A 25747-nucleotide genomic window follows, 5' to 3' on the forward strand; every position below is an offset into this window, starting at 1 on the left:
TTTACTCAACCCTCTATTGATGCATATTTAGGTTATATCACATTTTTTATATTTATATCCAATGCTTTAAATTAGGCTGTCACTGTGAGGAACATCCTGGTGACAAAATCTTTGCCCACATATTTAATTATTTCCTTTGGGTAATCACCAGGAGAGGAATTGCTGTGTCAGAGGTTATGACGTGCTTAAGGCTTTGCCGCATTTCCAAAATTGCTCTTCTGAAAGTCTGTACCAACTTTACCCTCCCATTGGCCAACTATGAGGGCTTCTTTTCTTTTCTTTTTTTTTTTTTTTTAAATTTGTACAAATTTTTGGGGCACATGTGAAATTTTGTTACATGTATATAATTCATAGTAATCAATGCAGGGTATTTAGGGCATCCTTCTCCCAAGTACAGTATCTTTTTGTTTAACTACAGTCACCCTACTCTGCTGTCAAACACTGAATTAATTCCTGCTATCTAACTGTATGATTTTTTTTTTTTTGAGACAGGGTCTCACTCTGTCACCCAGGCTGGAGTGCAGCGGCACAATCATAGCCTACTGCCACCTCAAACTCTTGGGCTCAAGAGATCCTCCTGCCTTAGCCTCCTGAGTAGCTAGGGCTCCAGGCACGCACCACATGCCTGGCTCATTTTTAAATTTTTTGTAGAAATGGGGTCTTGCTATGTGGCCCAGGCTTGTCTTGTACTCCTGGCCTCAAGCAATCCTCCCACCTTTGCCTCCCAAAGTGCTGGGATTACAGGTGTGAGCCACCATCTGGGGCTTATCTAACTGTATGTTTGTACCTTTTAACCCACTTCTCGCCATCCTGTCTTCTCCCCCTGTCCCCCTTCCCAGTCTCTGTTTTCTATCTTTCCTCTCTCTACCTCCATGTGATCATATTTTTTAGCTGAGGGCTTATTTTCTTATAATTCTGCTAACACAAAGCATCATGCAAATCCTAGACAATTTCTTAAGGTTCAAATAGTATTTGTGACATTTCATTGTTATTACCTCTTAGTATCTATTCTTACTGAATTACTTTTTAATTTGCTCATTTTGCAGGAGATGTTTGTCTTTTTCTTAATTAGTTGCAAGTACCCTTTATATATTGAGGATATTAACATATTTGTCATAGGTCTTTCCAATATCTTCACCTGTTCTTTTTGTTTAATTGACAAGTAAAAATTGTATATAAATATCTTCTCCAGTCCTAACTGGCCTTGAAGTTTAAAGCCTACCCCTTTCAGAGTGCATTCCACCATGGCCCACTACCCTTCCTGGCCACTTCCTTCCCAGACTAGGGTTCCAGCTGGGGTTTAGAAAGAGGGGTTTGGGGATGCTGGAGGCAAGGGGAGGAGCAGTGCTCTGCTGATGATGGGGGAGAGGGCTGCCCAGTTCTTGGGGTGTGCAGGCTTGAGTACACAGATGGCGGTACCATGGTGATCAGTCTGCCTATCCTTTTTGTTAGGGGGTATTTGTGCACCCTAAAGCGGAAGTAAAGCAGAATTCCCTTCAGTGGAAGCCAGGGCTGTCTTTTCTCTCTGCACTTGCTGCTGTCTTTCGGTTGTCAGCTGACACTTTCAATTCCCATCGCTTTCTTGTCTTATGGGTATTCTAATGGGGGTGTTAGAGAGTGCCTCACACAAAGCAAGCCCTCAGTAAATATTTGTGGAGTGAATGAAAGGCTGCATCAAGGCTGCCTGTAGGATCTGAAGCCCCCTGCAGCTTCTGAGAGTAAGTCCCGTCACCCGACTCATGGGCAGAAGCAGCATGTGTGTGTGTGTCTCTCTCTCTGGGAGTCCAGAACACCCCATTTCCCCCCGTCTCCCCATTCCTTCTCTAGGTGAGTGGCACCAGCAGCCACCCATGTGCCGCTGTCAGAACCTGGGAGACATCCTCTGCTCCTACCTTCCCCATTCCCCAACCCGATGCTGGCCAGCAAACCCCAGCACTGCCACCTGCGTCCTCACCATCTCCCACCTGCACTTTATTTTTCTTAAATTGTGGTAAATACACATAACGTAAAGTTGACCATCTTAACCATTTTTGAGTGTACAGCTCAGTGGCAGTAAGTACATTTACACCATTGTGCAGCCATCACCACCATCAGCCACAGAACCCTTTACATCTTGCAAAACTGAAACTCTGTACCCATTAAACGATAACTCCCTATTCCCCGTCCCCCAACCCCTGTAAGCACCCTTCCACTTTCTGTCTCTAATATTTCGACTACACTAGGTATCTCATGTGAGTGGAATCATATCGTGTTTGTCTTTTTGTGACTCAAGTCACTCAGTCTGGGGGAACACCCAGAGCTTCATCATGATTCTCACAGATGCCTTCTGATCCCCAATTCTGCAGAGCAGTCTGGAGAGAGGGCATGGTCCTGTCCCCTCACCCTGAGCATGAGCCCTGAGCTCTGCTGTATTTACTGTAACTATCAAGTCTGTTAAATTACTCACATATAGCCACATCTCTCAAGGCCAAAATGAGTTATCAGGGACAGGGCAAGTCTAAATCCATGATGAGGAACTGTTTTCTGAACTGTTTCCTAATTATCAATGTATCTTCCCTTTTCTTGGTGTCTGTAAATCACGTGATTGTGCTGGGTTAACATTTCGTTTCTTTCTTCTTTTTGGGGCAAGCACCTATTGGTGACCCCTACCTTAACATCCTCCAGAGGGCCCCAGAGTTGGTCCTTCTAACCAGGACTTAGTAAAATCTCAATGAGGACTTTTGTTCTCCTTATCTTCGGGGAAGGTAGGAAGTGGAAAATTATTAGAAGACGTGTAGCACAGGGCTTGGCACACAGATACTGCTCAATTAATGAAGCCAGGAGCACCAGGAAGTGAGTTTCTGAGTGCACAACTTGAGAGGCTGCAGATGGAATTTTTGAGGTTACTCCTGCCGGTCACAGGAAGTTGATCTGTGACAGAGGAGAGGGACATGGACATCTAGCTGGCATCTCATGTCCCCTCAGAACCCTATGCAGTAGACACTCTTATTATTATCAATTTATTGCTGAGGGAGCAAGGCCTAGAAAGGTTATGAGCCTTCCCTAAGGTCACATCGTGGTGGCTGTTATTTGAATGACTCCAAAGCCACATGTCTAATCCCTGCTGGAGCCACACTGATGTGCCAACAAGAGGATTCAAAGTGGTTCAGCCAGGGCAGGCCTGGACCAGCACTGAGGAGGTAACTGGTGCCTCTTCCAGGACACCTCCCCCACACTGTGCCTTCATCCTCCCCATCCCCTGACACAAGCCATACCATGAAGGAAGTCTGTGGCGTTCCCTGGGATCAGTGCTTCTATTTTCTGGTGAGGATGTGAACTTGCAGCTGACTTGGGAAAGAAAAGGACCAATTCGTTCAGCACCTAATTACCGGGCACCTCACTGTAGACTAGGGTTACTAACATGAGTAGGGCCTGGTGTCTGCCCTCTGAAACTCACAGCCCAGTTGGGGAGACAGACTAGAAGCACAATGTCATCCTGCTGTCCAGTACATGTGGTCACAGCTTTCTTAGAGATCACCAAAGAAAGAACAGCCATCTCTGTCTGGGAGAATCAGGGAGAGCTTATCAGAGAAGGGACAACTGAGCTGGGTATTGAAGAATTGGTAGGAGTTCACTAGATGCATCAGAGTGGGGCACAGAGGGGAGGGTAGGGGAAGTGAATTCACATTTAGTGAGTATGCCGTGTGCCAGGCACTTCACACATACTATCTTGTTTAATTTTCACAACCCCTTGTAAGGTAGGTATTATGACCTTACAGATGAGGAAACTGAGGCTGAAATGTTAAATGTATTTCTTAAGGGGTTCTTAAAGTATGGTACATGGACCCTGGGGGAATCCTCTAGACTCTTTGAGCAGGTCAGAAAGGTCAAAACTATCTCTACAGCACAAAGAGGCTGCTGCTTTATCACTGTGTTGACATTCTCACTATTGGTACAACAGCAGTGGAAGGTAATACTACTGGTGCCTTAACACGAATCAAGGCCTTGGCACCAAATTGTATTTGTCATGGTATTTTTTAGATCTCATGCACTCAGAGTTAAAAAAAAAAAAAAGCTGGTTTCCTTTAAGAATGTCCTTGATGAAACAGTACAATTATTAATTTTAATCCTCTAGTACGTGTGTTTATAATATTTTGTGTGATGAAATGGGAAGTATGTTTAGAGCACTTTTGCTACACACAAAAAATGGTGATTGTCACCAGGAAAAGCACATGAGCCACTGCTTGAATGACAAGCTGAACTAGCCACGTTTTTTTTTTTTTTTCATGAATTACTGTTTTTACTTGAAAGAATGACTGATGAACCATGGTTATTCAGACCTGGGCATCTGGCAGATAATTTCTTCAAAGCGAATGTGTGAGCCTGCCACTTCAAGGAAAATGGCTGATATTTACCATTTGTTGCCAGTCATAAAATCTGAGCTTTCAAGCAAAAATTGGAATTTTAGAAAATGTATTTATTCCAGCTTCCCAGCACTGAAAGACTTTTCTGATGAAATTGATGGTGATGTTAATGAATGTGATTTCTTTTGTATTATATAATGAAATGTGTCAACATTTGGAAGATCTACATAATTCATTGAATAAAAATTTTCCAAATGACCAATGCAGGTGTTACAGAATCATACATGGGTAAAGATCCATTCCAAAGTGGATTTCAAGGTAACAGAGTGCAGTGTTCATTGATCTAGTTTTAGATTTCACATTGTTGAGTTTTGATGTAGTATCAATGAAGTATATTCACAATTATTTGAAAGTTTATTAAAATATACCTCCCTTTCCAACTACATATCTGGTTGGATTTTCCTCATAGACATCAACCAAAATGAGACATCTCAACATTTTGAATGCAGAAGTAGGGAGGATAATCTAGCCAGGCATTAAAGAGCTTTGCAAAAATCTAAAACAGTGTCAGTTTTCTTTTTCCCTTGTTTTGGAAGTTATAGTTGTTTTTTTGTTTTAATAGCAATGTCACTTATGTTAACATTTATTGGGCTTATTGTTGTTATTTTTAAATTAACTGCTAAATATTTTTAAATGCCTCAGTTATAATTTCTAATGTGGTAAAAATCGATAGATATAAGCCACCTGAATAACAGGTCTTTGGGGTCCTCAATGATTTTTAAGAGTGACATCCTGTGACCAAAAAGTTTGAACTGTTGCCCTAAGGAATCACAAAACATAAGTGTTCCATTGTAGTCTGTGATTTGAAAGTCCATAATCTTTTCCCGCATCAGTGATTTGCAACTGGGAGTGAGAGAGGGTTGGGAGCTCACCCTCTCCCCTGGGGGAGGTTTGTCAGTTTGTCAGAGTCTCTGACGCGACCCAGTAGGCTGAGCAACCGTTTTCAAAATAGCTTGACTCTACCTGAGCCCCTCACCGCCTCCCTCCCTCAGTCCTTTCCCCCTGACTTTCCTCTGTGCTTGCTCTCTGTTGCTTCTCTTCTCCAAATCCGTCCACACCCTTTGCCGGTGTCCTGACCCCGCTTCACTTCCCTCTGCTTCTCCAGGCTCTGACATGGCAGGGTGGGATGGACCCTGCAGAAGGCCACCTCTCAGCCTCGATAAGCACTGACTCGGGGCTCCTGGGAGACGTTGCTAGAAGTTCTCAAGGCTTTCCTGGTGCAGGCAAGACTCTGTGAAAGCTGAGCTGTCCAGGCTTCTCAGTGGAGAGTCTCGCGCAGGTCCGGTGGAGCAGGGTGACCTGTAAGATCCAAGCCAAATACAGATTTTCTGTCAGGCTGAACGCTTTCAATCGGCTGTTGAGAGCCCAGTCATCTCTGTTCCCGATGCTTACTGGAAAAGTCGGACATGTTTAGCACTTTTTATGCCCCTCTTAACGCAAAACACTGCAAAGCAAAACTTCATTAAATGTCTCCTCTTCTTTGGGGCTCTCAATACTCTTTTCCTCTATGGGTCAATAAGACTTCATGGGAAGATGGGTCTCCAGCCCTGCTGGACTTAGCGGGACCCTCCTCACTCTGACCTGTGAGTCCCCTTGGTGGCTCCTTGAGGAGGGAGGCCAGGAGCTCTGTCCAAACTCCTTGTTTTGTGGATTACCCAGAGAGATGAGTGCACTTGCTGGCCTGGTGAAGGACCAGCGGCTGCAAGCCAGGCCCTTCTTCCCAGCCCTGGGCTCTTTTATGAAAACGGTCTCCCCACTCAGAGTCACAGACTCTGCACTAAAAGGCAGTCTCCCCCCGCAGCCCCCTGGCCACCTTCCCCTCGAGGCTCCCCTGCCCCACGGCACTGGAGAGAGGTGTTCACCCCTTCGTGCCCACTGCTCCAGAGGAAGTGCTTCAGCTGGGTGTCGTCTGGGACACTGTGGGTCAGGTCTTAGCCATCACAGTGTTAGTTCTTCTTATTGTCTACCCCAGAGCCATGCTGCATCCGTCAGCAGTCAGGCAGACCCCTGCAAAGCCTCGAGGGGAAGGTGGATTTTGTTTTCATGGAGGTAAAATTCATATGCCATAAAATCCACCACTTTGACCACTTAAAAGTGTACAATTTAGATGGGTTTTAAGTTGCAATGTTGTGCAACCATCATCACTGTCTAATTCCAGAATATTTTTTATCACCCGAAAAAGAAACTCCACACCCATTAATCAATCAGTTCCCATTCCCATCTTCCCCCTGCCTCAGCCCCTGGAAACCACTAATCTGCTTCTGTCTCTATGGATTTGTCTATTCTGAACATTTCTTAGAAAGGAAATCATATAGTATGTAGAGATGGGTGTTTTTCAAAAGAAAAATGAAATATTTTCTAGGAAGACTGTTCATTTTTAGAATCAGAAAATTTACAATTAAAAACCTTTATTTAAAAAGTCAGGAATAACAATAACACACACCACACACATTAAGGAGAGTCAGCCTGAGTATTTTCTTTGATTAATAAAAACATCTTTTTGATTGGTGCCCTGTTTCCTGGTCCCAGAGCCGAGAGAAGGTATGTGATTGGAATTGGGCCTTCACTGTGGGCTGGTGGGATTCTCAGGGAATCCACTGGTTTTATGAGATTTCCTTTGGCGGCCAAGCCGAAGTGTTGGTCTCAGAAGCTGAACTTGACTCAGCAGAAGGGGCAGGGTGCGATGTGTCTTTCTACTCTCCCTTTTGTGTCTCTTGTAGGGGTGAAGAAGAGAACCAAAGTCATCAAGAACAGCGTGAACCCCGTGTGGAATGAGGTCTGTGAGGTTTTTATTCTCCCCCTTTTCTCTCTCCCTGCTGCCATTGACTCTGCACGGACAAGTTAGGGGTTCAGGAGAAGGTGGCTTTCTCAGTGGTGTACTTGAGTGGGGAGGGGCTGGAGGTCCAGAGTGCCAGGCACTCCTGGCTCCAGGCACCTGGGAGGAGGGTTGGTGGCCTGGCCTGCCAGGTACATGGAGAGGAGTGAGACATTTTTTGTCTCTGTTTCTCCTTGGGGCTCTCTTGCCTGTCTCCCTCACACAGGCCGTTCTCCCTGCCCAAAGTCCACCTCCTCCCCACAGCCCTCCTCCACCAACCAGGTCCTCCTCTGGCTCCTGCTGCATACAGGGCTCCCGGTGGTCCTTTGCAAGCCCTGGCTGCCTTGCGTGCAGGGGGTCGGGATGCACAAGGAAGGCTTTGCCCTGAGGCGGGTCGTGGGGCTCTGGCTGGGCCTACCCAACATGGGTAGGTAGCACCCAACATGGTATGAACTCATGCTGCCCACCAGGGGCCTGGCTTCTGGACCAACACAATGATCTTGGTCTCTGAGAACCTTGCAGGATCACCTGGCATTTTCCCAGTCCTGTTCCTGGCCTGGCTGTGGCGGGGGCTGGGGCTATTGGAATTGAGTTGGAAGAGGGGGCTGTGAGAGTCTGCCCTTCTTCTCTCTTTTGCTGCTTTAAGGTCTGTCACCTCTGAAGCTCTGGAGCTCTAGTATTCTCCATCCATCCTTCCATCCATCCATCTACCCATGCTCTAGAGTCATTCGTGGAAGCTTGCTCAGTGCCCTGGGGGCATGAGGATGAACCAGCTGCAGTCTCTTCTCCTGGGGCCACAGGTTAATAGGCCTTTTCTCCTTTTCTTCCAGGGCTTTGAGTGGGACCTCAAGGGTGTCCCCCTGGACCAGGGCTCTGAGCTTCATGTGGTGGTCAAAGACCATGAGACGATGGGGAGGAACAGGTGAGGCGGGCTGGGGGTTCCAGGGCTTGAAGGTGCAGTGGGATTGTGGTGGATGTAGACTGCAGAATCTGGGCCCCGGAGGGCTGGGGTTTCAACTCAGCATTTATTGAGGACTGCCTTTCTGGCCCAGTGGTAGATGCTGGGAGAATCCTGGCTGCAGCCCCAGGAACTTGGCTGTGGGTAAAGCTGAGCTGCCCAGGCTGAAGGGGAGGGAAGATGGGCTAGAATCAGGTGTCCATGCACCTGCACAGACAGTGTGTGCCCCAGGGAGCAGGAAGGCTCTCTGCCTGCTGCTGCAGCCCAGAGGCTCCCGGGGGCGGGCTCTCTCTCCCTGCCCAGTGCGGGCTGGTGAGGGCAGCGGCACCCTCCAGGAGGCAGGCAGGCAAAGTGAAGCTGCAGCTAGCAGGCGGCTATCGTGGAAGGCTTCATGGAAGAGGTGGGACTTGAGGTCAGATTTGTGGTTTAGAAGCCAGAACCCTGGGTAACCCTGAGTGGGCATCTCCCTGTGGTGGGCTATCTGTTGAGTTATTTCATGTGCATGGTGGGGAAGGTTTCCTGCTGGGGAGAACGGCAGGAGCAAAGTTGTGGTGGCAAAAGCAGGCTGTCTAGGCAGGCAGTGGGTCCCTTCCCTTGCCATTGGTCTCCCGGGTCCTGTCCACGGTCGGGTGGGGGTGGGCAGGACCAGGCCAGCTTGCAGGCTGACGGACCTGCTGATTGTGGGTGGGGGTGGGCTGGGAGACCAGCTCTTGGAGCTGCACATAATGAACTTTGGATGTCAGGGTGGGTGTTCAGTGGTCCCTGCTGGTGTGACAGGGTGAGGCTGTGTTGGGTGCCATGCTCCTTGTGCCATTTGCTGAGGTCTCGGCCCAAGCACCAGCCATGGGCTTGCAGTTTTGTGATCCACGGACAGGGGAGCCTTTGTTTGGGAACTGGGTCAGCTGGTATCTGCGGCCTGGAAGGTTGACTGTGTTACCTGGGGTGGGGGAGAAGAGCAGGGGAAAGGAGGCAGAGGATTTAGGAATCTAAGGAAGGCTGATGAGGGGTGCAGGCTGCAAAGCACCTGGACATTTTGAAATCTTAAAAGCTCAGAAGAAAAATCCAATTGCCAGCATCCCTTTGTGACTGTGCATGGTGCGGTGTGTGTGTGTGTGTGTGTGTCAGGGGGGCACATTCACTGGGCCCTGCAAAGGTGGGGCTACAAGGTGTGGGACCCAGGCCTGCTGCCCAGGGCATCTTGGGCCCATCTTGTCCAGCTCGGGACCCCAGCAGCTCCCACCTGCACGGGGGGCAGGGGTTGGAATCATTCAGGCCAAGCCACCTTCCAACACAGACGCTCTGCGCAAGGCGAGGCACCTCTGATAAGCAGGAACAGCAGACCTGCAGGTTGGGGAGGGAGCAACTCTGGACACAGGGCAGTCTTGGAAGGCTTCCTGGACGAGGCCTCTCAGACTGACTTGGAGGCAGAGGTAGGCTTTGAAGAGGTAAGAAGGGGAGGGTGTGTGGGTGTGGAGGGCAGCCTGGCTCAGGCCCTACAGGTGGGGCCCAGTCTTATGACATGTGTGGCCCAGTGAGAAGGGAGCAGTGGGGCCGGGCTGGGAGGGGGTCTCCAATGCCAGGCTGAAGATGATAATAATAGCCAAATCACACAAATTGACGCCTGCCAAAAGCTTAGCCCAGGGCTTGGCCCTGTGCTGAGTCTTATATACAAGAACTTTTTCAATCAGTTAGGTACTACTATTACACTGTCATCCTTGTAGATGGGGACACTGAGGCTGTAAGAGTCTGGGCAAGTATCTCAAAGGCTAGTGATAGCGGAGCTGTGATTGGAGGGGCAGGTTTTTGCAACATGCTGGACGTGTCAATCACTGAGCCCCCTGCACATTTTGAAGGCCTCTAGAAGCCCCAGGTGGGTGCTGGGCCCTTCTGGAGAGTTCAGAACTGATGATACTGGAATTGAGAGTCTAGTGAGGCCAAGGCAGGACAGTAGGTTACTGCAGGGCACGCAGAGGAAACGCATGTTTCATTTTCATTATCATGTTCAGCAATTTTTTAGGCTCTGTGGGGAGATTTCTAAGACCATGAAGGCGGCATGAGAGCAGCGGCTGTGAACATGTTTTCGATCAATTCAAGGGTCAGGCTGGCCCTCAGGGTGAGGGTAGGCCAGGGCCACACATCGCTATCCCTGTGGGTCAGAGATCCGGTGGGGGCAGGATGCATTGAACCTTGGGGTCCTTTCATTGGCCCCTGTGGGTGTCCTCAGGCTGGCAGGGGGCAGCCGACTCCCTGAAAACCAGTCCCCACATGACCTGTTGACTGCAGGGCCAGTTTGCCAGAAATCAGTTCCTCAAACATCAATTTGCTGAGGAAGCCAATTCACTAAACTTACCAATTTAGCACAAACTTCTTTCTGATAACTACTTGAATGTAATTTTTAATTTTTCTAAACACATCTCAATTTTGGATTTCTAGCAATTAAAAGTTAAGTTTTGGCCGGCAGCGGTGACTCATGCCTGTAATCCTAGCACTGTGGGAGGCTCGAGGTGGGAGAATCGCTTGAGGTCAGGAGTTCAAGACCAGCCTGAGCAAGAGTGAGACCCCATCTCTACTAAAAATAGAAAAACAAATTAGCCAGGCATAGTGGCATGTGCCTGTAGTCCCAGCTACTTGGGAGGCTGAGGGGTGGGGGTCACTTGAGCCCAGGAGTTTGAGGTTGCTGTGAGCTAGGCTGATGCCACGGCACTCTAGCCTGGGCAACAGAGTGAGACTTTGTCTCAAAAAAAAAAAAAAAAAAAGACAATTAAATTTTACTTAAACTAAATTGAAATTTAAACTTACATTCATAAATATCTGAAGAATATCAGAGGCTGCCAAAACAACACTGTCATGTGAGGAAAGCATAGAATTTTGGCTTTGTGCCAGGAGCTAATGCGTTGCCCAGTCTCCAGGGCCATTTACTTGAATGTGGGGGGCCTGGGGGCAGGGTACCTGCAAGGGAATTCTCTGATGCCCCCATGAGTAGGCTGCAAAGTACTTTCACCTTACCCATGAAATGTGAGAAAAAAATCAGAGATTGGAAGCATTAAAAATTCTAAAACTGGAAAAATAAAAAAATATACCAGGAAGTGACAAGAATGTGTGACATTTTCAATGTTGAAAGAAAAGGCAAAAATGTTGGGGAATTCAGTTCAATGAGCATTTTAAAGTGAATGCCTCTTTCCTGCCCTCAAGTTGTCACTGTCTAGTCAGGAAACAAACAGGGACACAGGGTGGGGGAGGTGACTGTTGCCGTCTTCAGCTGGTGGGCTCAGGCAAGGTCCCACAGGGTCTCCATGCAGCCACGCCTTTGTTTCTGGGAGTCCTGGGCATGTCTTCTGTGAGCTCACCTGGGCCTCCTTCCAAGGGAGTCGGGTCAGGGCCCTGGGCAGCTGTTAACTCCCTTGGTCCCCCTCTGGAGTGGGCTGTAGGCATTACCTAGGGGAGGCTACTGTGCACCGCAGGTGGAGAACCCACTGCATTAGAGCAAGGCTGACACTTCTAAAAGGAATTGCTCTCAGTTTTTCATAGATTAGTAAGAAATACATATAAATGTTCACTGTTATAATTGTGCATGCAGTTATTGACAAAACAATTGCTGTAAAATGATAATGGCTGAAACTGCACATGGTAAAATTGTTAAAGAAATGAAAAACAGACTGAAGGATCCTGCTGGTAACTGCAAAGGATGACCTAGGAAAATTGGACTTAATAGACATAATTCTATAATAGAAATAATTCAAACTGGCAGGGAGTAGTATTTGATAAAACTTGATATGGACCAAAAAATAAAAAATTAAAATCTGAATTTTTATTTCCCAAATCTGTGTTGGGAAAATTAAACAGAGAATAATTGTTCCCAGTGAAAATAATTTTTATAAAATGAAAATAAAGATGATAAAAAAGAAAAAGGAAACAGTTTAATTGCACTGTATGAAAGATGTATCAATACATTAAACTGGCTTAATTTAATTTGTTCTAGAAAATGCCTTCCCAGTGGAAATTAATTAATATAGGTGTACTGTCTATTTAAATATTTATAAATATAAACATGGAAGTGAAAATCTCCATGGGGTCAAAACATTCACCTGGCAAAACACCCGGGTCAAAAGGAAGCCCACCTTGACTGCAGTAAGTCACTAGCCCCAAGCCTAACCAGGCCCCAGGGCAGGAGGACCAGAGTCAACAAAGAAACATACAGGACACCCAGTTAAATGAGGATGTCCCAAATGTTGCATGTGACATACTGATATTAAAACATTGCACATTATTTATCTCAGGTGTAAACTTAACTGGGTAGACTGTATTTTGTCTGGTCACTCTCTCCTCCTGCCCTAATCAAGCTGGGTAGAAGGAGACCCACATTCACACCGAGAATCAGCTGGGAGGCACATGATGGCCTTTAGAGCAGCTTTCCTTTAGGTCTTCACTGTAGCATTTTCTCTGGACTAGTATGATCCACTCTACCTTTTACTGATCTTGTGACGCTGTAAAGTGGGGTACGAGGGACCTGTTACTGGCACACAGACGCTTGCCTGCCTTCACCTTCCCCTGGTCTGAGCATCAGTCATGGCCCCTGCAACTGGCTGGGGGCCCAGGAGGCAGCGGCGGACCTTCCTGAGTGCCAACACTCCTTCTCCTTCCTCCTGCAGTGACTCCTCTTCCTGTCCCCACACTGAGCCACATGGCCTGGCCCAGTGGGATGAGTGTGGACTCTGAGAAGAGCCAGGGTCTAGTTCCAACAGCTGCGTGGCTTTGGGTAGGTCACCTCAACACCTCGAGCCTTGCTTTCCTCCGTCCTTAGGGAGTATAAAATCAGGTGCAAAAAAGCACATTGAAGGGAGCTGTCACAATGGGGGGGTGCTCCCTACATGTTCTTTCTGCTTGTGAGTCCTTTTCTCTCATCCCCTGCGCTCCCTCCTGCTGCCCCAGCCCTCCCCATCAGGGCTGCCCTCAGCCAGCTGTGGTCTGGAGAAGGACTAAGCCATACTAATTCATAGGTGGCAGCCTGGGCTTAATGTTTGCTCTTTCTTAGGAACTTGGGGGATGCTGCTTTATAGCTCCGCTTGGAAGAAAGGGCAGTGCTAATGGTGAGTGTCCAGGCACCACAATAGGCTAGGAGGAGGTATTTTGAGAATGGTGGGTCTCCCTGACATAGGCGACTATCTCCTATAAGCCTATCCCTGAGTCTGGAGTAGGTCTTGGTGCCTCCAGGGTGGAGGTGAGGGTGACTTGACACCTCCTGTGACAATGAGCTTGCTACTCGGAGGTCCCCAGGAAGGAGCTGAACATGTGTATTTGTCCTCTAGGGCAGGACTGCATTGGAGATGGCAGAGGCACCTGGGGGAGGGGGCCTGGCCAGCTGGGGCCTGTCATCCCCACCTGGAGTGTGCTGATGGGATTGAGGGGCTCTGTGCTGGGAGGAGCAGGTGGTCTAGGTCCCCCAGGCCATCAACCAGAACTGGGCAGGCCAGCAGTGGTTGGCTTGAGAATGAGGGTCAGGGGCTTTGCTCAGGGACCTCACTGTCAGCAGTGAGTCCCATCCTGGTACTGTTTGTGATCTGGACCTCTCTGAACCTCTGTCTCCTCATCAGGAGAATGACAGTCAGTGCCTATGTTGCAAAGTTGTTGTGAAGTTTAAATGGCATAATGCATGTATGTCAAATGCCTACTCAGTGCTAGGAACATTGAAAGTGTTCAGTATACGGGGGCTGTTGGTGATAGCAGGATTCCTTATAGATATACATACATAAAGCACACAAATGTGTGAACACTATGTGCATCCCTCATTTGGACACGTGGCTGTACCTGAGTGTGCACAAACGTACTGCATACGTATGTGTGCACACATTCTTTTATTTAAAAAAAAACTAAAAAAGTCCCACAAGAGTATAAGAATTGTAAGTGATTTTTGTAAATATAGGTAAGCTCCATTCTTAAAAAGTTATAGAGGAAAAAGGGCAAGTTCTCCCACTTTCCACCCATATATTTCTTCCCTTCCCTCCAGAGGTGCCCATTGGTAACAGCTGGGTGCCTATCTTTCTTGACTTTTCCTAAGTATATGCAAGGATCTGTTTACATACATGCATGCACATTAACTTATTACAAAATGGAATCATGCTATACATACTGGTCTGCATTTTGCTTTTTGTCACTTCATCATGGACCCTTTCCCAGGTCAGTATGTCACTTGCCGGCGTGACAGCCTCATTTTTAAATGGTCATGTGGATCCACAGTGTGGGTGCCATAATTCACCCCACTGCACACTTAGTGACGAGTTTAGATGTTTAGCTTCCTCTCAATTTCTTGCTCTTCAACGATTATCCAGTGAACATCTTTATCCAAATGTTTTTAATGCTATTTTTTTGAGGAGGGGTCCTTAGAAACAGGGTTACTGGATCAAAGGGTATGAGCATATAAAATTTTTGTAGATTCTGCCAAATTTCTTTTCAAAAATGTCCTAATTTATATCCATCAACAGTGTACAAAAGTGGCTGCCAATCTCTTATTTTTGCTACCTTAATAGGCAAAAAAAAAAAAAATCTTGTAATTTGTGTTTCCTTGACCACTTGTAAAGTTGAGCATCTTTTTGTGTGCCAATTGCCCATTTGTATTAATATTTCTTCTTCTGTGAGTGTCTATCCTTGTATTCTGGGTTGCTTGTCTTTTTCTTGTTAATTCGTAGTGATTTTATATATTTGGAATTTTATTAGGGATATTAACCCTTGGTCTATCTTATGTGTGGAGGATTTTTTCTCTCTGCTCATCACCTGTGGTCGGTTGCATTCTCACATGGCACGGACATTCTCCTAGATCTGCATGTGTGCGCATGCATTTAAAAAGGGAGAGCAGCGGTTTGCTGTTGCTAGAAGTTGGGGAAAGCAGATGTAAGTTCTGCCTCTGGCTTTAGCAAGCCGGTTTGGCAGACCCGGTTCTGGAGTCCTCCAGTCCTCAGAGGCTGTTTTGGGCAGGAATATTTACGGATCCTTATCCCATTGTTCTCAGCAGGCTCGGAAGCATTGACCAGATCCTTATTCTCAAGGATTTTTATGACTATATTTTGCCCTGGATTCTATCCAGGACATCCGTGGGGTTCAGAATAATTTTTCTTTTGTCTTTCTCTAGACTGACGTGGAAAACTATTTAGAGTTCTCCTTGGGCAGCCCCTGGGGAATCAGATACTCTCAGGAAGGCTGCCAGGCGGGCTCGGGGTGTGGCATGTCCTGATCCCTGTTTCCTGCCCCTCATTGCCAGGCACGCATAGCTGGGGGCCACGGGGGGCTGGGCTCAGGGTATTTCCTCCCCTGTGCATCGAAGTCTCCCAGGGGGTGTTTGTGTCTCCTGCTGGGACAGGGGCTCTCTGCCTTTCCTGCGGGGTCTGACTCACTGAATGTCATGGGAGGAAGAGGCAGCTGAGTCAGTGATGAGTTCAGTTGTAATATACGTAGTTTTAATTGACCTGTGGTTTTTCTTAGTTTCAAAGATAAAGAATGAGAAACTGACACGTGGTGACTCTTCTGGAGCATTAAAAAAAATTCAAATTTATAGAAAAGTTGCAAAAATAGTACAAAGAGCATTCATATATCCTTTGCTCAGATACACTAATTGTCAACACTTTACTCCACTTGTTTCATTATTCTCTCTCTCTCTTCCCTCTCCCTTCTTCCCTCCTTCTTTCCCTCTCTTTCTCTCTGTCTCCCATGTGAGGGTAAGTCATATTCATCATGGCCTTTTACCCCTAAATATTTCAGTATATATTCCTTAAGAATAGGGATATTCTTTTTATATAACCACAACACAGTTATCAACTTCAGTAAATTTAACGTGGGTACCGTACTTTAATCTACTGTTTGTATTCCAATCCTGTCATCAGGCCAAATAATGTTTTTTTATAGCAATCTCCCTTTCCCTCTTCCCCTAGTACAGGATCCAGTCTACAATCTCATGCTGAATTTAGTCGTATTTCCAGAGCCTCCTTTAATCTGGAACATTTCCACAATCTTTGTCTTTTATGACAATTTACATTTTTGAATAATACAATACCCCTACTTTGTAAAAATAGAATGTTCCTCATTTGGGATGTCAACCTAAATAACAAACAGAGAAGCTCTCTAAAATAGACTGGCCTTGGTGGCTTGGTACCTGTAATCCTAGCACTTTGGGAGGCCAAGGTGTGAGGATTGAGGCAGGAGGATTGCTGGAGGCCAGGAGTTAGAAACCAGCCTGCACAATAGCAAGATCCGTCTCTACAAAAAAAGAAAAGAAAAGAAAAGGAAGGGAAGGGGAGGGGAGGGGAGGGAAAAGAAAAGATATTTATGTGGGAGTAGAGCATTGCAATGGAAATACACATGCCATAGTAAACTATGTGTGTAGTCAGGGAGGTAAAGGAAGACAAAGGTTTTAAAGAAAAAAAATAAAGAGGATTGCACAATTGTTTTGAAATAATTATCCTTGTCTACAAAGGTCAATGACAAAGGTGACCCAGTCTGAGGTTGGACAGGCAGTTGCTGGGCAGACGTCCTTGTGGAAGTATTTGTTGTGCAAGGTTGTGATTTTTGCAGTCTTTTTTGATAGCTTTTTTTTTTTTTTTTAATCAGGCATACAAGCATGAGAACCCTCTCTTCATGGCCTTCCCTGGCTCTATTTGTCAGGGTTTTCTTAATATTAGTGACTCCATTTTGATTCTGACAACTTTCTCAGGGCTTTGTCTGACGTTTTCTCAAAATTAGATGCATGATTAGATTAGGTTACTAATTCCTGGTCAGAACACGGCCTACGTGAAGCTGTGTCTGTCTCAGATCTGGAGGCACATGAATGTCCCTTACTGGGCATGTTAATTTCAACCCCCTGGTCAAGCTGTTGTCTGATTTTTCCACTGTATATTTACTGTGCTTTTCTTCCCCCTTGAAGTCTGTTAAGAGATACATTAAGACCATGCAAATATCCTGCTTCTCATCAAAATATCCCCCTAGGTTTAGCACCCACAGACGATTCTTGCCTGATTGATCTTTACCGCCTGTTCCTGGCACTGTGCCTTGAGGACCCAGCTTTCACTTGAGCCTCACCCCTGGCCTCTGGGTCATTCTCTGAGTTGAAAGACCTCTGGGCCATCAGGTTGTGTGTCTCATCTCCTCCATCCCTGAAGGAGAGTGCTGGAGTGAGGAGAAGGCTCATTCTGGGGCTGTATTCTTTTATAAAGTCCTTCCTTCAGGCTGGGCATGGTGGCTCACTCCTATAATCCTAGCACTTTGGGAGGCCAAGCATGAAGATTGCTTGAGGCCAGGAGTTCGAGATTAGCCTGAGCAAGAGTAAGACCCCATCTCTACAAAAAAATAGGAAAATTGGCCCGGTGTCGTGGTGCGCGTCTGTAGTCCCAGTTACTTGGGAGGCTGAGGCAGGAGGATGGCTTGAGCTCAGGATTTTGAGGTTGCTGTGAGCTATGATGATGCTACTGCACTCCAGCCTGGGTGACAAGCAAAATAAAAAAGAACAGCCTTTCTCCCTGAAATTCTGATGGCTTTATTTCTATTCTACCATCAGGAATGACCAAAAAGAAATCTAACCTCTAACTTGTGACAGTCCTTCAAGTCATACTCTAATGTGACTCTAATTTGGCGGGATAGAAATGTGCAGAGAACAGAAAGATGGTGAGTGGGGTGGGGAGGAAGGGAACCAATATTTGCCAAGCCCTGTCTGTGCTCCAGGCACATGTAGGAGGTGTTAGGTTGCTAACTGAAATTTTGCCAGAACCCTCTGAATTGTGCATCATTCCCTGGAAACTCCGACAGTGGGGATGGTTGTCCATTTTGTTCTCGACAGCATCCCTGGTACCTACAACAGGGCCTGACCCATGGTGGGTGCTCACTATGTGGAATGAATAAACGACTTTGACAGATGAGGAAACAGTCTCAGAAAGGTTATGTATCTTCTTCCCTTCTCTGATACCACAGTAGCACTATTGGGTGATGAATTTGGGAACCACTGTAGCTCTTTTTAAAAAATAATTTTTTTTTTCAAGATGGGGTCTCGCTGTGTTGCCCAGGCTGGCTGGAGTGTAGTGGTGCGAGCACAGCTCACTGTAACCTCAAACTCCTGGGCTCAAGGGATCCTCCTGCCTCAGCCTCCCAGGTAGTGGGGATTACAGGTGTGAGCCACAGTGCCTGGCCTGTATTTCTTTTTTCATGGAGGGAAAAATGTGTGCCTTGTCAAGATGTCAGCCACTTTGGCTTCTCCCTCCCTTCCCCCATGCAGATTCCTGACTTTTCTTTCTCTGGGATGGCAGCAGCCCTTTCAGTCCCCACGCTCCTCCTGCCCCCACATTCCAGTGGCCACATTCAGTCAGCCAGGAGAGATGACCAGTCTGGGGAGGCTGGCAGTGCCTGCGGCATTTTCCTACCCGTGGGCTGCAGGGGGTGGGACTGGAGCCCATGGGGAAACCCAGGGGGGTTTCTTTCCCACTCAGCAGGCTCTGCACACAGTCGGAGCTGGCTCCTGGCAGCCAGGGCCTTCTGCAAGCCCTCCAGGTCACTGCTTGCCTCATTTGACCCCCATGGAATCCTGTCTGCCACCCGCCAGGCCATTGGTTGGTGCCCACAGATCACTGAGCATGTGGCGTCCCTGATGTGCAGATGGCACCTGTCCCTAGAGCCTGGCCCTCAGCCTTCATCTCCAGATGGAGGGGGGGGTCTGGGCCCTCCGGGTCTGAGGCCCCTTAAGTAAAGCCAGGTCTCCTCCATGCTCTGTGAAATGGATGGGTGAGTGAAGAGTGGGCTTCAGGGTTTCCTGTGATCAAGCCTCAGACCCTTCGGCCCTCCCCACGCATCCCTCCTCGCTGGTCAGTGCTTGAGTGCTGCCCATCCGTGGGGGGAGCTGAGTCTCCCTGACTCTTGTGAACTTGATCCCACAGCCAGCTCCTGAGGCTTTGGGAGGGGCGGCCTGTGCCGCTGCCTCCAGCCCTTCCTCCTATGAGAGCGGAGCTTGTGAAGCCACCCTCCTGGGGGACTGGCCTCGGGCCTATGGCAAGGGTGGGGGATGGGGGTATATTTCATGGCCCAAAAAGAGGTTTCAGGGAGGAAATAACAAGCAGTCAATCCCGGTGCTGTCTTTCTCGGCTGTCCAGAGGCAGCCCTGGCTGGCAGGGGCGGCAGGCACTTCCTTCTGCATTTCCTGCCATTGTTCCCCACCCCACTTCCGGGAATTTTCCCAGGCCTTGTACTGGGAGGGCTGGGCGGCCTGCTAGGGAGGCGGAGGTGGTCTAGCTCCCAGTCCTGAGGGCCCCCAAGCGGGAGCTCTGGCCACCACATACAGCAGTCTGTCGACCAGGTGTGCTGCCTGTCCCGCCTCCCACCCCTAAGGCTAGAAGCCTCATCGCTCCAGGAAATTGCCCTGGGAATCTGAGACCCAGTCCTGGGGTGGCTCCGCCATCCTCCTGCTTGAGCAAGTCACTCCCCACTGCTGCACCACAGTTTTCCCCTGATGGACAGGGACCAGTGTCGGGAAAGACCGATCGCTGAAGTCGCAGGGACGCATGGGCCCTCTACACCTACTGTCTGGTCTTTTTGACATTGCCTCGCTCTCAGGACACTTCAGCAGTCAACGTGTGGGTGACAGGCGCCTCCCCTACACTGGCCCCTGGGTTAGAGACACTCCAGGAGCCCCTGGTCCATGCTGTGAAGGCATCAAGCACGAATCAGTCCACCTTCTAGAGAATATGACTCCTAGCATTGTGAGGGGCCTTAGAACTCTGGAATGAACATTAGTGAAGAGAGATCTCCCCTTTCAGCCCTTTCAAGAAAGGTGAGAAAAATGAACCTTGAACACATATCATATGTTCAAGGTACTGGCTAGCAAGGGAACCTGCAGGGTGACAGAGCCTGCTGGTTCCAAGAAGGATGAAAGTAGAGGATTTTATTGTTGAGAAGCTTAAATAAGCAGCTATTTTTAATATTCATTTTTCATTGTAAAATATACATAAAATTTACCACTTTAACCATTTTTAAGTGTACAGTTCAGTAGCATTAAGTATGTTCACAATGTTATGTAACCATCACTACAATCCAGCTCCAGAACTTTTTCATCTTCCAAAACCAAACCTTTGTATCTATTAAATAATAATTCCCCATTCTCCCCTACCCACAGCCACTGTTCTACTTTCCATCTCTATGAATTTGACTACACTATCTACTTCTTAAAAGTGGAATAATACAATATTTATCCTTTTGTGACTGGCTTATTTCACTTAGCATAATGTCTCCAAATTTCATCCATGTTGTAGCATGTGCCAGAAATTCACTCCTTTTTAAGGCCAAATAATATTCCACTATATGCGTACACCACATATTGTTTATCCACTTGGCGTCTGTTGATAGAAACTTGGGTGGCTTCTACCTCTTGGCTATTGTGAATAATGCTGCTATGAACATGGGTGTACAAATATCTGTTCAAATCTCTGATTTCAATTCTTTGGGGTGTATAGCCAGAAGTGGAATTGCTAGATCATATGGTAATTCTGTGTTTAATTTTTTGAGGAACTGCCGTACTGTTTTCCATAATGGCTGTACCATTTTCCATTCCCACCAGCAGTGCACCAGGGCACTAATTTCTCCACGTGCTGGCCAACACTTGTTATTTCCTCTGTGTGTGTGTGTGTGTGTGTGTGTGTGTGTGTGTTTGTAATAGCCATCCTAATGGATGTGATGTGGTATCTCATTGCGAGTAGCCAGTTTTCAAAATCAGCTAATTAGATCAAGATTGCAGTTTTATTTCATAGGGTCATAAAAACCCATATTCAAATCAGTTTTTATGGAGTCCGGAATAAGGATGATCCCAGATAACAGATGTGCTGTTTATGTATCAGGAAAAAAGAATTAAGAAGTGCCCCTGTGGCTGTGCGTTGGACTAACAAGGCCTTGTGCCCTGACAGTAACGTGCAGACGGGTTCGGTTCCCAGGGAAGCAAGCGGAAGGCAGAGGCAGATACCAGGTGACAGGTCCTGACGGACACAGGCCACGCGCTGCTGCCGGTCTCCTGCTGCGCTGCAGAGGTGCCCCTTTCTTAGCTTAGGGAACACAACCTCTTTCCTCTGCACTCTTTGAAGGGCCCCTTGGCGGGCCATCGTGCTGGTGACCCACTCTTCCTGAGGGCCCGTCCGTGTAGGGGCCCCTCCTCTCATCAGAAATGTGGTCTCCGGCGTGTGTGGGGTGGACCATCCTGGGCCTTTTTGGGGAGTGGGGCTTGTTTCCCCTGGCCTTGTGTCCTTTCCTCCCTGTCCCCAAAGACAGGAATGTTTCTTTGTTTTTCGTTATAACCACTGCTGACCGAGCCCTGGGAAACCAGCATGGACGGCCTGTGTGGACGCGGGTTGTCCGAGCGGCCGGGGCTCAGGAGCAGAGCAGGTGCGGTGGTGGAGAAACTGCTGCTGCCTTCCAGGGACGCCGACCTGGTGGCCTGGTGGACTGTTGAGGGCTGACAGGAAGACAACCCTCCCTCTGACAGGGGAGGCTGGCTGGGCCCCTGGGAGGGGCAGAAAGGGTCAAGGTGGACCCAGAGAAGGGAAGGGGTCTCTTATCCCTCCCCAGCGCCCAAGTATTTCCCCGGGGGCCTGGCCTTCCAGGGGTGGCACGTGACAGTGATGGGGGTGGGGGTGCCGGGGCAGCCCTAGCCAGGTCCTAGGTGGCTGTGGTCTGGGCAGATTGGCTCTTTCTGTGTGGTGGCAGTGGTGGTGAGGGGAGGGACAGAGGCCAGGGTGCATCAGGCCAGTTTTCTACATCCAGCTTTTCTCTCCTCTCAGGTTCCTGGGGGAAGCCAAGGTCCCACTCCGGGAGGTCCTCGCCACCCCCAGTCTGTCTGCCAGCTTCAATGCCCCACTGCTGGACACCAAGCAGCAGCCCACGGGGGTAAGTGCCCATCAGCCTCTGCCCTAGGCCAGTTTCTGGTCCGAGACCTTAGGGTGGCCTGGTGGCTTCCTTTTTGTGCCTTGACATTCTGACCTCAAAGATGTTCCGAGTCCAGTTCCCAGGAACCAGGTGTGGCCTTCCCTGGCCAGTGCTCAGGGTGTCCAGAGGGGCTCTGGGCTGAGAGATGGGAGGGATGGGGACAGGACCCCTGGCCCCCTCTGTAGGGCTCTAGCCAGCCTTGCCTCACACCAGCTTGGCCTGCCCCTGGGTCTTGTCCTGCCTGCCTGGCCACCTCCTGTCCCCCGATTCCCTATCAGCCTCGGCTGTGGTCCCCCTAACCAAGGCAGACCACCCTCCCTCACCACCCAACCCCCTTCTCCAGATTTGGAATGTCTGAGCCATATGGGTCACAGTTCACAAAGGAGGGAGACAGCCAGCCCTCTCCTCTGCCAGGGGTCCCCGTTCCTTTTCCTCCATTGCCCTTCCTGCCCCTCCCCGAGCCTTCACAGTGCTCTCCCAGTCCAAGCAGACAATTCCCAGCCTCATCTCTGCCCCTGTTATTTTTAGTGGGCTAAATATACCCTGCAGGGTTCTTTCTTCCTGGTCTGTAGAATCCCTGACCTTCCCTCTGGGCCAGCCCTGATTGGAAATACTTCCTCCCAGTGAGGCCTGGGGGACTCTGGGCCCTGAGCTCTCTTGGAGGGGGCTGCATTGTCCTGTCGGGGTGTGTGGGTGTGTGTGAGGTTGGGGCCCTCAGCGGGCTGGGTGAGTCAGGAAGTGGCCAGTCTGGGCAGAGTTCTGAATGGAACCACACTGGGCACAGAGACCTAGAGAGTCACACAGGGAGTGAACATACAAGTGGGGACACATATCAGAGGCACGTCTGCTAAACTCTCAGGCTCCTGGATCCCTGGACTGCTAGTCTGCCGCCTTCCTGAGGCTGCATTTGCTCCCAAGGGTCTTAGGCCAGCAATGGCTGGGACGCTTCCTCGATGGGAGACGCCACTTCAGGAGAAGCTGTTCCTTTCCCAGACGTGCTCACTGGCAGCACCTGCTGGTTCAGTGCGGCGTTCACTCAGCCTGTCTCTGTCACCCCCTGGGTACTCTCTTGTCCTCCCTTTGAGCTCTCCAGTCCCCCAATACTGTTGTCTAGGAGGGCTCCCAGGACCTCTGGAACTGCCCCTTCAGGGATCCTGGAGAGGGTCATACCCAGACCTGAAGGCAGACACTGGTGGAGGAAGCAGAGGCATCAAGGCAGCGGGTGAGGGGGCGCTCGGAGTCAGGGGGTCTGCCTGTGCTTTTCCGTGGCATTCCAAGGCTGGGGCTGCCTGGCTTGCTGTGTGCCGGGCCCGTGTGCCAGGCCCAAAGCCTCCAGGCAGCATTACTCACTTCCTTGCTGAGACATCAACATCCCTGCACTCCAGCCCTGCATGCACCCACGACACTGGTGTTTCCTGCACTTGCTCCCCTCCAAGCTCAAGGGCCCATCCAGCCCGCGAGGCAGAGTTTTCTGGGCTCTGCTCATGGGGCTGAGCCGGGCTGGTGACCATCCCCCAGATGCCACATCCTTCTCCTTTTGCTCCTTGTTCCTATGCTCTACCTGGGTTTCATGCCCACCAGCTGGAAGCCTGTTGTCTTCTCTTCCCCGGCCTGAGACCCCTGGTCATCTCTAGAGTTTGACAATCCTTCACCAACCATGTCTCCAAGAAGAGTGTGTGAGGGCCAGGAGATGGTGGGTGGGGGAGGAGGGCTGGGCCCCACTTGGTCAAACCCCCAGCTGAGCACAGGCTGGGAGCGGGGGCCTCCCTCCCTGCTGCCAAGGAGGCAGTCCTCACCTGTGCAGGGGGTCCAGGACCAGGTTCTAGTCCCTGTGGCAGCACTAAGTCACAGTGCAGCCCCAGGCAGGTCATAAGACCCTCTGGGCTGGGGCTTCCTGCCTGGAACCTGGGGTGTCTTCACTGCAGTGTGAGGGCCCAAGAATGGGGGTGTTCAGAGGTACAGAGAGCCACGAGAAGCTAATTCTCACTGGCCGCTCCCTGAGGCCCAGTTTTCAGGCTGGGCCCACTGAGCAGAGCATGCCAGGCACCCCCACTTGGTGGTAGCTCTATTGCCTTTAAGGGCCAAAGGAAACTGCTGCCGGAGCAGTGAGAGTGAAGACGGGCCCGTGGGATCCTGGAAGGACTGAGAGGAGCAGGAGGGACTGGGACAGGCTGGGGGCCCTGCTGCAGGCTGGCCATGGACTCCGTTGGCCTCTTGCTCAGTGTTGTCACCCAAGTCCCTTCAGATACGGCATGCTGGGCTGTGTGCCGTGGGACAATGCCAGAGCTACCCTCAGACAGCTTCTGGGCTGGTGGGGAAAACATGGCCCTGAGCTGGAGGAAGCTCCAGGCCAGTGTGGGTTCTGGACACACAGGTGGAAAAGGAATAACACTCCCAAGTGCATTTGAAGAACAACTCACTCATGAAGGTTTGGATACATGATGAAAACTGTGTTGGTGTCACCTGGGCCTTAGAGTGAGGTTACAACCAGAGCTGAGATTTTCTTCCTATGGGATGCACGTGAGCCCTGGGCTCTCCCAGACCACAAGACCTTGGCCTAGAGCCCCCAGTGGAGCCCTCCTCAAGGCCTTCCTCATCAAAGCCCTCCCGCTGATAGCTCAGGCCCTCAGTCTCATGCTTGCTGGGTGTAAGAGCACCAGTCATGTGGCAGGTCAGGGGAGCCGGGGGTACACTGTGTGTTGGAGCAGGGAGCCCAGGTGGGCAGGCACAGTGCTCAGTGAGCCCCTGAGCTTCCCTCAAAGGTTTGGAGATCCTGCCAACCAACCATGTGTCAGCCTAGGGCCACATCTTATCCTCCCCTGCTTCTGGAGGTTGTCTGAGGGATGGTGAGTGAGAGCCAGGCTGGTACTTGGCCCTGCCTGTCCACTCGCGATGGGTGTTTTAGGGGGAGGTGGGAAGTTGGTGGCCAGCAATGGTATGGGCACAGTAGGGTGGCGAAGGCCCCAGGGCCTGACTGCATGAACTGTAGGAGGGCCAGGGCCTGGGGGCATCTGATGAGGTCATTCCCTGCCTTTGCCTTCAGTTTCCAGAGCCCTCTAAGCCTAGGGGAAGACAGGAGCCTCCAGCGTTCTGCTGATATCATTGACTGTGGGCTCTGAGATGCCAGACCTGGGTGACTGAGGTTACCCTGCTCCAGGGCAGCGTGTTTTAGTGGACATGTGTTGCTGGGGTGGAGATCTGAGGAACTGGGCTATCAGGCGGGGTACCTTCATGTGGAGGGCCTTGAAGAGGGTCTCACTGGGGCCCAAGGCCAAGGTCACGTGGTCTGGGAGAGCACAGGGCTCAAATACATCCCATAGGAAGAAAATTTCAGCTCTGGTTGTCTGGAGAAGGGAATGGGGCTGAATTATAACTCAGGGTGGAGGCCCTGACTCTGGGTGGGGCCCACAGACATGCCCCCTTTCCCTTTAGATCCTCAGTACGGCTCAGGACCTTCGGTATTAACCACCCGTTCCTGAAGCCATGGTCCCTGGAGCCCGCCGCCTGGTGGTGAGATCAGTTCTGGATCCTGGACTCTAGAGCCTCTGAAGCTGCAGAGATGTCCCTGCAGCTCCTGGTGGGCACACAAAAGATGGACCAGGCTCTGTGTGGGAAGTTGCATTCGAGTGCCTGGAGCCA

At 49.5% G+C, this 25747-nt stretch overlaps 1 protein-coding gene across 17 annotated transcripts in view; it reads left to right on the forward strand.

The window, feature by feature from the left end:
• Positions 1–25747, forward strand: part of DYSF (dysferlin) — a 201459-nt gene that overhangs the window by 15913 nt on the left and 159799 nt on the right. For all 17 annotated transcript variants that reach the window (XM_045549836.1, XM_045549833.1, XM_045549840.1 and 14 more), the window contains exons 2-4: positions 7124–7179; positions 8049–8140; positions 21964–22069. In XM_045549836.1, the coding sequence (XP_045405792.1) occupies positions 7124–7179; positions 8049–8140; positions 21964–22069 (254 nt within the window). The remainder of the gene's footprint in view (positions 1–7123; positions 7180–8048; positions 8141–21963; positions 22070–25747) is intronic.

Source organism: Lemur catta, chromosome 4 (assembly GCF_020740605.2).
Source record: "Lemur catta isolate mLemCat1 chromosome 4, mLemCat1.pri, whole genome shotgun sequence".
Classification (NCBI taxonomy): domain Eukaryota; kingdom Metazoa; phylum Chordata; class Mammalia; order Primates; family Lemuridae; genus Lemur; species Lemur catta.